General features: G+C 45.2%; 1 protein-coding gene across 2 annotated transcripts in view; it reads left to right on the forward strand.

Annotated features, from left to right (window-relative positions):
• The first annotated feature begins 1,840 nt into the window (after positions 1 to 1,840).
• Positions 1,841 to 12,702, forward strand: part of KIAA0930 (KIAA0930 ortholog) — a 59,086-nt gene continuing 48,224 nt past the window's right edge. Inside the window, exon 1 of one of the 2 annotated variants that reach the window (XM_038153348.1) lies at positions 1,841 to 2,170. In XM_038153348.1, coding sequence (XP_038009276.1) covers positions 2,047 to 2,170 — 124 coding nt within the window. In that variant the 5' untranslated portion in view covers positions 1,841 to 2,046. The remainder of the gene's footprint in view (positions 2,171 to 12,702) is intronic. The other variant, XM_038153347.1, reaches the window with a different exon arrangement.

The raw sequence follows: 12,702 nt of genomic DNA on the forward strand, positions 1-12,702 counted from the left end.
TTTACCTTTCTGCTATATAGAACACACATTCTAAGGTACAAAAAATAATTCAGCCCAGCCTCTGCCCCAAAGCCTATCCATCTTGTTGATCAATATGCATGTTTTACATCAGGACATGTGGTGCATTATTATATAAGAAAGCACAGGAATCTATTGTCAGGGCACTGTGCAGCTTAAAAGCTCCCTGGAGGGACACTCCCAGGTTGGCAGGGCCTCTGTGGTCCACAGCTCAGCGTAACAGAACCTCAGTGAGGGAACAGGATGAACCAGAGTCCAGGTCCAAAGGTGCCTCCAGGGTCTGGAGGCAGCTCTGGGGCTAAGCTGTCTTTTCAACCAAGACATGCCTTCAGCAGGAGTCGGCTTGTTAACTTACTGGTGTCAAAAGCTGACATGAAAGTGAAATGGGCAGCATGGGCTAAATGTATGCCATTGCAGAGAACGGATGTGCAATATTTGGTAACTTTGTTATTACGCTGTAGCAAAAAGCCCGACTCTCAAATGCTGTCAACTCACGTTTGAAGTCCTCTGACCCTTTTGCTTCTCCTCACCACCACTTGCAAGGCCTGCCAACTTTCAAATGGGGCTTCAGGGAGAAGAATAGTCTGCCTAAGCCTTTACAGTATTTTACTGTAAAGGAACGAAGGAGAGACTAAAGAAATATTATAAACAGAAAATGTTGAACAAATTGTTTGCAGGAGAACTGAGAAGGTGGTGGTATTGCTCTCCAGCGGAGGCTTAGAAAATTGTAAATTTCTGAGGAAGTTTTGGCCATTGTTGGAATCTGCTGTGGACAACCACCCCCAGCTGCAGGAGGATGTGGGATCCCATCTCTGCAGCACAAGCTGGGTTATTCCCTGAGATCACCAATTCCAGACTTTCACAAGAGGTGCTAATGCTCAGGAAGAGGTGACAGATCTTGGCAGAGAATTCAGCAGACACCTTAGCTTGGGTTTTGTCCCCACAGAGGACACATGGGAACAGGAGAGCAAGAAGGAAGCAGCAGCTTGTCTGTGACATCAGTGGGGTGGGCAGGAGACATCTGCCTGCAGTGCCAGTAGACAGATCTGTGGGGCACAGTGAGAAGGAAGGATAGTGAAGGAGGTGACCAGAAACAGTCATCAGATGTCAGGGATGCAGGACTATGTGAGTTACCCAGGATGCTGGATGATGCCAGGGATGGAGGGCAGGTTTCCCAGAATGCAGGATGGATCGTCAGGGGTGCAGGATGGATTGTCAGGGATGCAGGACAGGTTTCCCAGGATGCTGGTTGATGTCAGGGATACAGGACGGATTGTCAGGGGTGCAGGATGGATTGTCAGGGATGCAGGACGGGTTTCCCAGGATGCTGGTTGATGTCAGGGATACAGGATGGATCGTCAGGGACGCAGGACAGGTTTCCCAGGATGCAGGATGGATTGTCAGGGATGCAGGATGAGTTTCCCAGGATGCTGGCTTATGTCAGGGATGCAGGATGAATCGTCAGGGATGCAGGACGGGTTTCCCAAGATGCTGGTTGATGTCAGGGATGCAGGATGGGTTTCCCTGGATGCAGGATGGATCGTCAGGGATGCAGGATGGATTGTCAGGGATGCAGGATGGGTTTCCCAGGATGCTGGCTTATGTCAGGGATGCAGGATGGGTTTCCCAGGATGCTGGCTGATGTCAGGGATGCAGGATGGATCGTCAGGGACGCAGGACTGATTGTCAGGGACGCAGGACGGGTTTCCCAGGATGCAGGATGGTGTCAGGGATGCAGGATGGCTTGCCCGGGATGACGGTCGGCGGCGGATCCGCCCTGTGGGCGTGCCCGGGCCGGTGCCGGCCCTGCCGGTGCCGCCCGGCGGCCGCAGCAGCAGGAAGCGGCGGAGCGCGGCCGGGCAGCGATCGCGCTGTGCCGGGGAGGGGCCGGCGGCGGCGCCCGGGAAGCGTCCCCAGGGAAAAGCGGCCGGGGCGGCGGGACCGGGAGGCTGCCGGTCGTTGCCGAGCCGGAGCCCCGGTGCCGCCTCCGCGGCGGCCTGACATGAGCTCATCGGCGGCGGCGGCGGCATGGCCTGCGCCCGGAGGGACGGCGAGGCGGACGGCGAGCCCGACCGCTCCCTGCGGCACATGCTGCGGGCGATAGCGGAGGAGCGGAGCCGCGCCGGCCTCCGGCACGACAGCAGCGGCCTCGGTGAGTCGGGCGGGGCGGGCAGAGGCACCGGCAGCCCCGGCAGCCCCGGGCCGGAGCACGGCAGCGGCAGCAGCAGCAGCAGCACCTGTTGGGTTCCGCCACACGGGCACGGCCCCTCTGGCCGCCCGGGCCCCTCCTGCCCTCCCGGGCCCCGCGGCTCATCCCCTGCTCCATTGTCTGCAATGCCCTTGCGGGAAAATGGTCCGGCAGCACCGCGCACATCGGCCCGTGCTGTGTGTGGTTTTTTTTGTTTTTTTTAAAGTGTGGACTGCCTGTCGTGTGTTTGGGGATGGAAACAAACGATTCGGGGTGCCTCTTGCCGGTGCTCGCTCTTGTGCGGCTCTCAGTCGCTCTCTAGAGATTGTGAGCCTGACACCTCCCTTCTCTGTTTAAATGACTTCACTCTGCTTGCCATGGTCTAGTAAGCGCAGGATGTTGTGGCTCTTGCAGGTCGGATATTTTTTTTAAACCGTGGAGCATTTCTTAAGCTTTCTGCCTTGTTTATTTTTCACCTCGGCTGATGCAAATTTCGCACAGCAAGTCTTTATTTAGCTTTTGGCAAAGCTTATGCGCTGCAAACCAGAAGTTTCAGGTTGAAATTTGGTCGACTTTAGGCAACAGAATGGTATGGCAGCTCATTAACCAAAATTCTTCACGTCAGGAAACTCTTCTGGCCAGGCTAATGAATAGAAATTGCTCATTTTTATATGTAGCAGTAGAGATCGTGGAAATTGTTCTCCACGTCCAAAATTTCTGTCTACCTTAATCAAAGCTTTTGTATAGCCAGGACTGGACCTGTGTTCTAAGGGGGTGAATATCCAGAAGTTCTTGCAGGGGCAGTGCTTCAAATGATGAAAGCTGATGTACAACACTTGTTTCTCCCATGGTGCCTTTATTAATGACTCCTCCTTTATTAATGACTCCTCCCTCCTCAGCTTGTTTATAAGGCCCCAAAAGTCTGATCCATTTCTGAGTCTTTGTTAAAAAGCTCAGAATAAGTTTTTATTCAGGTTTTACAGGCTGTGAGTTTTGGATGAACATGGGGAATCTCTGGTTCTCTACCTTTATGCATCAGTTTGTCTGCCAGTGCTTGCTGTGGTCTCTCCTGGGAAGGAACGGGCTCTCTGTTCTTCCCTTTTGCTTTGCCACAGAGTGAAATCCTGCATGAACAAAGAGGAACGATTCTTGGTTCTTTATGCCTTTTTCTGATAGAATTGGCTCTCTGGGATGTAGTGTAGTGTTGAAATGTTACAGGGCCTAATAAAGTAAGTAAAATGTAGCGGCAAAGAAATTGTAAATGAAATTTAAATGCCTGTGAGATTGCATTCATTGGAAAGCTTCTATCAGGTCCTGTTTGTCCATCTCATGTTTGAATGTGTGATAAAGACTGCTAGGAAGAGAAATATCACCATCGCTTTCTTTTGCTGAAATTAGGAAAGGGGAAAAACTCTGGTAGCTGGTAAGACCATGCAGATACTTCTTCTCTGCTTGTGTTTGAGCACACATCCACAACAGCCCATCATGGGAAGTCCTGCTGAGTGGGTTTGGGACAGTCACACAAGAAATAGGACAGTGGACTTCTTTTCTACCGAGTGAAGATTAGAAAGGTAAACCTTGGGAGAGCTGCTTAGCTCATGGCACTGAGGGGCTGCTTGTGGCAGTGGAGACTTGTCCCTGTATGTCTGTCCCCGTGTGGAGATGTGCATTTTGCAGTGTGCTCCCTGCTCCTTAACATCATCATTCCCAGCTAATGAGAGCTCTTTCCCCTCTGCTGTGATTTGTTGCCAGGTTGGTAAATTGTTTAAACACCTCCTTTAGGAAGAACAGCTTCTCCTTTACTCCTTTAGGAGAAACTGTAGATGAACCCAAGGTGTGATTCTGTGGCTTAAACTTCTGCATGTCTGCTCTGTACTAATGAATGCTGTTGCAGCAGATGTAAAGGGTTTTCCTCAAGTTCAGAAGTCCTGAAAGTAGTCACAGTCCTGTCTGGGCTCAGGTGGTTAACACAGAGATTTTTGTCCCTGGGTAGCACATCACCTGTGGGGCTTTGGGACCTGCACAGCCACAGAAGGTTTTATATTTGTGGTGGGGTTTTTTGTAGTGGCCATGTCCTTCTCAGCTGTGGCAGCAGGTGAAACTTGTTTTCAGTTCCCTTCAAATCAGCTGGCAAAGACTCCAACAGTGGCTTTTCCCTGAGTGCTGCTAAATCCTCAACCATAAAATGGGACTCACTGGGTCATAACTTGGCCATCCCCTCTCCTTTTGTGTATTTTCTAGAAGTGAGCCCAAGGAGGAGGAAATTGCTATTTTTGCTGACGCTGAGGTTTGGTGAGAGGCGTTGCTTTGTTTCAAGAATGTCACATAAGCATTTGGACAGGCTTTGTTCAAAAATGTAAATCCCCTTGTGTGGTGGGATTTTCTGCAATGTCCTGTTTGTGTAATGCACAAAACGTAGCACTTCAAAATAATGACTCATTATTTACCAAGCTGGGAAGGGTGATGTCTCTCCAAGAATTCTTGGCTGGCTGTTGGTGTCACCCAGTTGGACGGCTCTGGTGTTGTGACTAAGGCCCCTCTGAAATGCTGTTGGTTGCAACACTTCTGTGGCAAAATACTTCTCCTCCTGAGGGAACGACAGATGTGCTGTGTGTCTCCCCAGCCAGGCTGCACGTAAGGCTCTGAAGTTTCCTTTTGGCCAAATCCCTGAACTGGGGAGTGTTTTATTTTCCGTGGTTCCTGATACAACTGTGTAACATTCTCAGATACTTAATTTCCTTCTGTCATTCAGAGACAATTTGCCCTGCTTTTAGAGTAGCGGAGTGGGTTTGGGTGGAGCGTGACTTTATTCGTACTGGAATTTAGAATGAGTAAGAAAAAATAAACAGGTAGATCTGAACAACCTCTTGAACTGTGGCTAGTCTGTAATGGGGACATGCAGTGGGTGAAAAATGGAGAAGTCCTAGAGATCTGAAAAGACCTGAGAAGAAGGTGACTGCCCTGTGGAGTGCAGCACTTGGGGCTTTAACAAGCAGCTGAAAACTGAGGTGTGCAACAGGAACCTGCTCCAGGTGCCTGCAGAGAGGCCCGGTGGTCTTACCTGTCATGGAGAGTTTCTTGTGCTTGCTTTCCTGGTGGTCCTGGGGGTGTTCTGGGGCTCGAGCAGAGCAGAGGAGGGAGTACTCGGCACTGGGGCAACAGCAGCAGGAATGTTCATCCTCAAAGCCAGAGGTTGCCTGGGCGTGTTTGCGCAGCAGAGCACAAACCTCAGGCTCATCATGTGAGAAGAGGCTGTAGGGTGATTCATGGGCCACACTGCCTGGATGAGTAAGACCTGGAGAGAATTCTTTAGCCTTCCTGAGAGGAGGGGAGGTGAGGTGGCACACAGTAAATGCTGGTCCCCGTGATGGAAACACGGTGTGGGTAAAGGGATGAAGAAGAGGGGAAGAAATTTTTTTTGAAAACAAAAAGAGGTTAAAATGAAAGATTAAAAGGAGAATTCATTTGGATTTGAAAGATTCAGGCCTTACCTTTTTCATAGTGTCGTAACTTTTAATTAAATTATAATATTCAAGAAGGATGTAATTGTGTCTGTAACTTTGAAGCAAGTATATCCAGAGAGTAGGTGGAAGTGTCTGCAGAGAATTTACTGCAGCAAAGAACTGGTTTGACAGGAGTCACTTTCCAGCAGACACAAACCACTCTTCATCCATGGTTCTGGGAGTTAGTTCAGGGAGTTGTGGAGTCAAAGGCTAGAAACTACAAAAGCTGTAAAGCTTTTTCTTCTTTTGATCTGTCAGTAACAAGAAGGTATGAAAATCACATCTGTCCTAACAAAACATGAGGCATGTATACAACCAAATTCACCAATGAGTTGGTTTTATTTAGAACAATTTGATTTCACCTTAAAAAGACATTTTTATTACTCTTACCTTATTTCTTTTGCCCTATTTATATTTATAAAGTGTTTTGCAGCTAATGCATATGAAATGTTCACTAAAAATGTATAGTCAAATACTGAGAAAAAAAAAAGGATTCTAGTGTAAGCAACTTAAAAATAGTAAAATAAAAAAAGTGTTTATAGAGTAGCTTCCTAATCAGTCAAAACCAAAAATACCCTCCCCCCCCCAACATTCCAACCAGGAGGAATCTGTGTGTCTTTTCAGGAAGAGTTCTAGAAAGTGCAAATACAATGCATCACAACAGATTATTTAAATCAGAGTTAAAGTAGATACTTTGAAATCAAAGTGATTCAACCAGTTTACCCTTAGGTAAATACCCTGAGGTATTGAACCTCAGATTTGTAGTTGGATAAAGGTGAGCAAATAGCAAAGAAATTCCAGTGTGAAAGATAGATAGATAATTTTAAAACGGCTTTTTTTTCTTTCTTTTTTTTTTTGCCTCTCATTGAAAAATGTCTGGAAGACATTTCTGCAATCAGATTTATGTAGATATTTGATGTGTATGAGCACTTGGATGGGGTTGTGTGGGAGAAGCCACAGGTGGAGTAAAGTCTTAGATCCAGTGGCTTTGTCCAGGGGATGGGAATGCATTTCTGCTGGTCCAAGGGTTTCGTGTCCTGGGATCCCATCCTGTCACTTCAGGTCAAGTTTAGGCATGCCCCTGTAGGATCAGGCCATGCAGAATAGCAGTCTGGGGCTGCAGCTCTCCAGGGTTAATACCTTTTTCTGTGAGGTGTTTTTATATTGCTTTGGTTTTGTCTTTTAAAGGTGATTCATTTTAAAATTCCGTTTTGATTGTTCCTTAGAACCTTGTTCATGCTGATGTCACTAATGGCCTGTCAGGCTTTCCATCCCTCACTGGTGTATCAGGGCTTTGTCGTGTGGCTGTTGAAGGTTAGCTTCTGTCTGGAGGGTGGAGATGCTCCGTGCCACATGGATAATATCACACACTCTCTTTTGTTACCGCTTTCACATCTTTTTAGAACAGTTGGGTTATTAGTTTGTTCTCTAATTTTAATAGAGATGAAACCTTATGGGATTTTTCATGTCCTGCTCGGGAGTGTACACTCTCAAATTATCAAAATCAGGCTGAAGATGCTGAAGTAGAGAGGCAAGATTTTTTTAAAAACTAGGAAAAAATCCAACACCACCACCCAAAAAAAACCCAACAAAAAAACCCAAAAAAACCCAAAAAACACACCCACAAAATACCTTCCAGAACATTGCTGCCTTACCAAAATGAGCAGTTAAGTTTCTAAGGCATGGCTAGCAGAAGTTGCTGGATCATCATCCCCCCACACTTTTTTTTTTCTTTTTTTTTTTTTTTTTTTCTTTTTTCTTTTCCTGCTTAGTGTCCCTCTGGGCGGAATTATGAATCCATAAAACTGATAATGGGAACAGCCAGGGTATTTGAGAACACCCATCTCTTATTTATGTAATACTGTCGCTCTAGGAACCTTAGCTGCTTAGTTTTGTTGTTCTAGTAGTTTGCTCTAAATCTTTACTAAGTTGTAAATCCATTTGGAAGTCTGAGTTCTGCTCGAGATGGATGGGAGGTTTGTCTTAGGGATTAGGGGACACATCTTACCTATAAGGTTCAGGATGGATCTTTTAAAGATTTAACATTCTATCTGTTTGGATTCTTCCCGAGGAATGAAAACTGGAATTTCCTGAAGAATGAAGTGTGTTGGTCTCCCCTCTAACTGTTAGTGTTCAGGGGGCTGATCAACAGAGAAAGCTCAGAGGATGCAGGCTTTTCAGTAGCCGAAATTCACAGTGTCTCATGTCCAGCTGCATTTCTGGAAAACCAAAGCCCTGCAGTTAAATAGTTAGTGATGATTGTTGCATCTGCTTACCCTTGTAAACTGGCTCAGTAGGCTCAGGTAGCAGCTCACTGACATTGAAAATATTACCTGGAAGTGAACAAAAAGGTAGAACAAGAAAGTCTGCACAAAATCAGTTCTTGGTGTCAGAAGCCCACTGAATAGAGAAGCTGCTTTTTACAGGGAGCCTTCAAAAGTGTGTGAAACAAACTGGTTTTGTTTGTTAACCCAGTCCCTTGGGTTAAGCAGGGTGAATTTCAGGGAAGCAAGGTGGCTCTTTTTTTGGGGTGGGTGATCATAAAAAGGGTTTTGATTATCTTTCTGCAGGAAATGAAATGCAGTCAGGATACAGGAGCAGCAGATCCAGCATGATGCTGCTGCTGCTGTGGAGTTGTGGCCACCTGGGCACACTGCAGCAGAGTTCTGTTGGCTGAAGTTAATCACATGCACCAACAGTCCTAAGTAATTTTTTCCCCTGAATTCTTCCTGTTTAAGGCACAAATTATATGTGTGAAGATTTATAGGGTTTGCTGCAATTTCAAGGCTTTAAAACTGAAGTTTTTGTGGTTTTGGTTTGTCTGGTCTCTAGCATAGACAGTGTGCTAATACTATGCAGAAATTGAACTGAAAACAGTAATATTCCTTATCTTCCTCCTCTGGGGGTTCTCTAGACATATTTCCATAGGGGCCACAAGTCCCTTTAGGTGAATGTAGGATTTTGCAGGCAGGTAATGTGTTGTGATGAGAAGAGCAGTTCATTTTGGAGCCATATCTGTCCTGCCACAGCAGTGAGGAGACTGCTGCTGGTGCTGGTATTGAGGCTGCATTTGGTGTTTCAGAATATTTATTTGCATAATTTTCTTTTCTTATCTCAGAATGCAGAGCAGATGTCAGGCAATCATCAGTCCTTCACATTTGAGGTACTCTGGGTTGTTTCCAGGTACACCAGTGTGCTGGATGTGCAGAAGTGCATTTGAGGTGGCCTGATCTGTTGAACTTTGTCGTGTTTCCCTCTGGAAAATGACATCATTGGGCTTCTTGTTCCTCCTTTTTAGGCAAGACGTGCTCAGTGAGTCAGGCTGAGACTGCTCCTGGTTTTGCTGTTTGTGTTGAAAATCTTTATAGCCCAATAGTGACCCAGCTTTTCATAAGCTCCCAAGGCCCCATGTCAGGAATTGCCCTGTCACCACACTCAGAGTGATTTCAAGTGTCAGGAATTCTGTGTTAGGTGTTGCTCTCACTTTATCAATCTTTTGGTACTGCATTGTGTCAGGTCTTCTGGAGGAGTATGGGTGAACACTGAGGTGGGGTTTCCTTTGAGCACATGGAGGTGGAAGATAGATTATTTCTGATTATCTGTGTCTGGAAGTAACATTGGTAGTTTTAGCTCCAGACTCTGTTTGCATGTCTTAACTGCCAGGCTTGGATAAAAGGCAGAAGTGTATTGGGAGTTCTTGGTCCTACCTTGGTGTGATCAGCAGGAACTTGAGAAATGGATTAAAATGCCAGTGAAGCTGTAGCTGTCTTTGCTCTCTGAAGAGCTTGATTTAATTGCCTGGAGATGCTGAAACACCATCAAGATGAGGGAAAGTGTTTTGAAATGGATTTATAACATTCTGCTAAGAGCTGTGAAGGATTTCACTGGAGATTTATTCCTCTGTGTTGTTGGAGAGCAGATACAGGAGATGCTGAATGTCCAGCAGTGTTACATTTCCAATAAGGGATATGTTTACTAACCTGCCTTAAAGGACCCTGAGAGGTGGGTTTCAAATTTCCATAAAACTCAGTGCTCTGTAATATAAAGTAATAAAATAACAATACACAGGGTGTTCAGCATGAGTGAAATAATCAGTCTTGAGGAGAGGAGTTTATTGCCTCAGGGGGTCACTCCTGCTTGGTGATTGCCTGACCTCATCCTTTCAGAAGGAAAGCAACAAGTTCATGGCAGTACAACTTGGAGATAAAGCTCTGTAAACCCAGGTGTCTTTCTGAATAGTGATGATCCAGCTTTTCATATACTTTGTAGGAATGCTGAAGTACCTTTGTTTGTTTCTAATGAGTAGTTTAATTCTGTCTAAATAATGAAGGTCTGAACAGATGACCCTTGTTTTTCAGAACAAGGGTGACTAAACTCTACTCAAAGCATCATTTCAATGGTCAGTAGCCCATGTTTTACATGATTAAAGGGGAACTGATTTCATCCTCTTTGATCTTTGAAATTAAAAGCACAGATTACGTTATGCTGAGTTCTTTGCTCTGACTCCTCAGATTCATTCTGGATTGTTCTTCATCAGTGGCTTTTCTTTTCTTTCAGTTAACAAAGGAACAACAATTTAAATGTTTGCATTAAGTGCTTTAAAAATGACCAGAGTAGAATTATGAGATTTTTCACTTTCTTCTGTTCAACAGCTGTCAGTCTAACTCATTTGGTGATAGATATCTAAGTAGTCATATATGTGTGTATATTGAATACAGTGCATTAATCCTGTGACACAACAGAAGTACTTTTGAATGGAAGAATGATTCTTTTACACTTGTTCTACACTTGAGTAGCATCCAGTTGCTGCTAGAAGCCAATAAGGAACATGTGGTTGTGAGTCTCAAATGGAAAAGTGGAAAGGCAGGCAAAGTGTGAGATCCCAAGTACTCTGCCACTTTTACAATCTTGCTGTCTTGAATTAATTTCAAATTAGCATTTCTAGGTATCTTCAAAATAAAGAGACTAACAATTTAGACTTGCTGTGTTGAAGCTCACTCTAATGTTTTGCTCTGAGGCTGCTGTAGATGGTGGCAGCAGAGTTGCAGTCAGAGCAGGCTTGTGTCCTGTTCCTGGAAACTGTGCTGTCTTCTGTTCCCTCCTGTGACATGGCCAGGAGCACCACCTGGCCTGTAAATAACATAAATTCTGCTTTATTAACAAAAATCATAAACACAGAGGTGTCTGTGATTTTTTGCAGCAAAACTTGAATTGTGAGTTCCTTTCCAATTTGAATTATTTTCTCCAACTGGCAGAAATGAAGAAAACTCCAAGTTTGAATTTTTTAGCCTATATTGTTCTGAATGGGTCAAAAGGGGAAAATCAAGTGTAGACATGTCCTTCCTCTGTCTCCTTTTCTGGTAACAAACTTTGAAGGGAATCACAAATTTTTCTTCAGCAAAATGCTGTGAAGAATGCAGCAAGTGAAAATGTAATGCTTACCTTGTACTTGCCTGTCACTATCTCTGAAACCTGAGGTTGAGGGCATTTCCTAAAATTTACAGAAAACAAAAGGATAGGGAGAAATTTGAGTTACTGTGGCTGTATCTAAAGCCTTGCTGTGTCTCTTCAAATGCAGGATCCATTGAATAGAAGAATATTAAGATTTATATTCTTTATTTCTAAGCTAGTAGCTGCAACATCAAAAGGCAATAAACTGTGTCACCAAAATCTCAGGGGAGGATGTTTGTAAGCCCAGTGGTGGGCAAAGGCAGTAAAAGACACTGCCTTGTGGTGCTTGTGCTGAGGAGTTTTCTAAGGAAGACTTTTCTTCTTCAGCTCACATGTTCCCTCCTGAGACCTTGTAACTGTCATGAGACAGGAGTGATTTCTCAGAAGATAAAGGCTGTGACTTTCTCTGGTTGTTTATAAGCCATTCTTGTAACTCTTTTTAGCCTGGAGAGAGTGCCTGTAGGGTGATGTGGTGGGTGGCAGAGACCCAGGGAGGGGAAGGAGGGTGGAAGTAGCAGAGCTGGGGTGCTGAACAATAGACATGTTGCAGGTTGGAGACAAAAAGCTTCCAAGTCTCTTAACTCTTCAGCCCAGGATTCTGTTCCCTTGGCCAGGCTGCTGTCATGTACAAAGCCTTCCAGGGCTGTAGGGATTTGCAGCTGTGCAAGTCTCCCCTTTGGATGAGAAAGTGGAGCAGTGATGCTGGTTACCAATGGAAAGGGATGGCATGGTGTCAGTAGCTAAAACACGAATGGAAGACTAATCCTCTTTTTATGAAATAGAACAGCAGCTTTGCAGTAGTTGCTCTCCCTTAAGGAGTAGGGTGCTGCCTTTAGGGCAGTTTTTTGAGTTCTCTCTGACTGAAGGCAGTATGTCACATCTGTTAATAAAATTCCCTCTCCCTCCCCTCTCCTCTCCCAGTAATGACCATTTCCACAGAGAGCCAGGTTTTTTCTTGTTTCCCGTTGTTTGGCTGTGGACTAAATGAAATTCTTGTGCCTTACTTGGGACTGTCAAGAACTATCCCTTTCCTCACATGGATGAGGTGCCTGCGGCATGAAAACCTGGGATGCTGATGAGGGATTGGTGGTCCCCAGTCCTGCAGCGTCTGCAGGACAGCCTGGCTGTGCTTCCTTGACAATTTGATGGTTTCACAGCCTGGCTGTGCTTCCTTGACAATTTGATGGTTTCACAGCCTGGCTGTGCTTCCTTGACAATTTGATGGTTTCACAGGCAAGTGATCAGCTGTTAGAGGAAACATTTTTCTTCCATGCATGACTGTGATTTGTTTAAAGAGAGTGGCCTGCCTTTGCCATAACAGGAGATTTCACTAGGATGTAGGTGAGTGGGCAGGCAGTTCACTTTTATTTCTATCTAAACAGCTGTATTTGTTGTCTTAGAAACTTGCATTAACACTAATATCAATGCTAAAGGGAGTGCTGCCTAAATAGCTGAAATATCCAGGCGCTGGCAAAGACACTCACTTTGTTGGACAACCCAACCCTGAACAACCCTAAGTGGGATTTTTAAAGTGCTTTTATT

Source organism: Motacilla alba, chromosome 1A (genome assembly GCF_015832195.1).
Source record: "Motacilla alba alba isolate MOTALB_02 chromosome 1A, Motacilla_alba_V1.0_pri, whole genome shotgun sequence".
Classification (NCBI taxonomy): domain Eukaryota; kingdom Metazoa; phylum Chordata; class Aves; order Passeriformes; family Motacillidae; genus Motacilla; species Motacilla alba.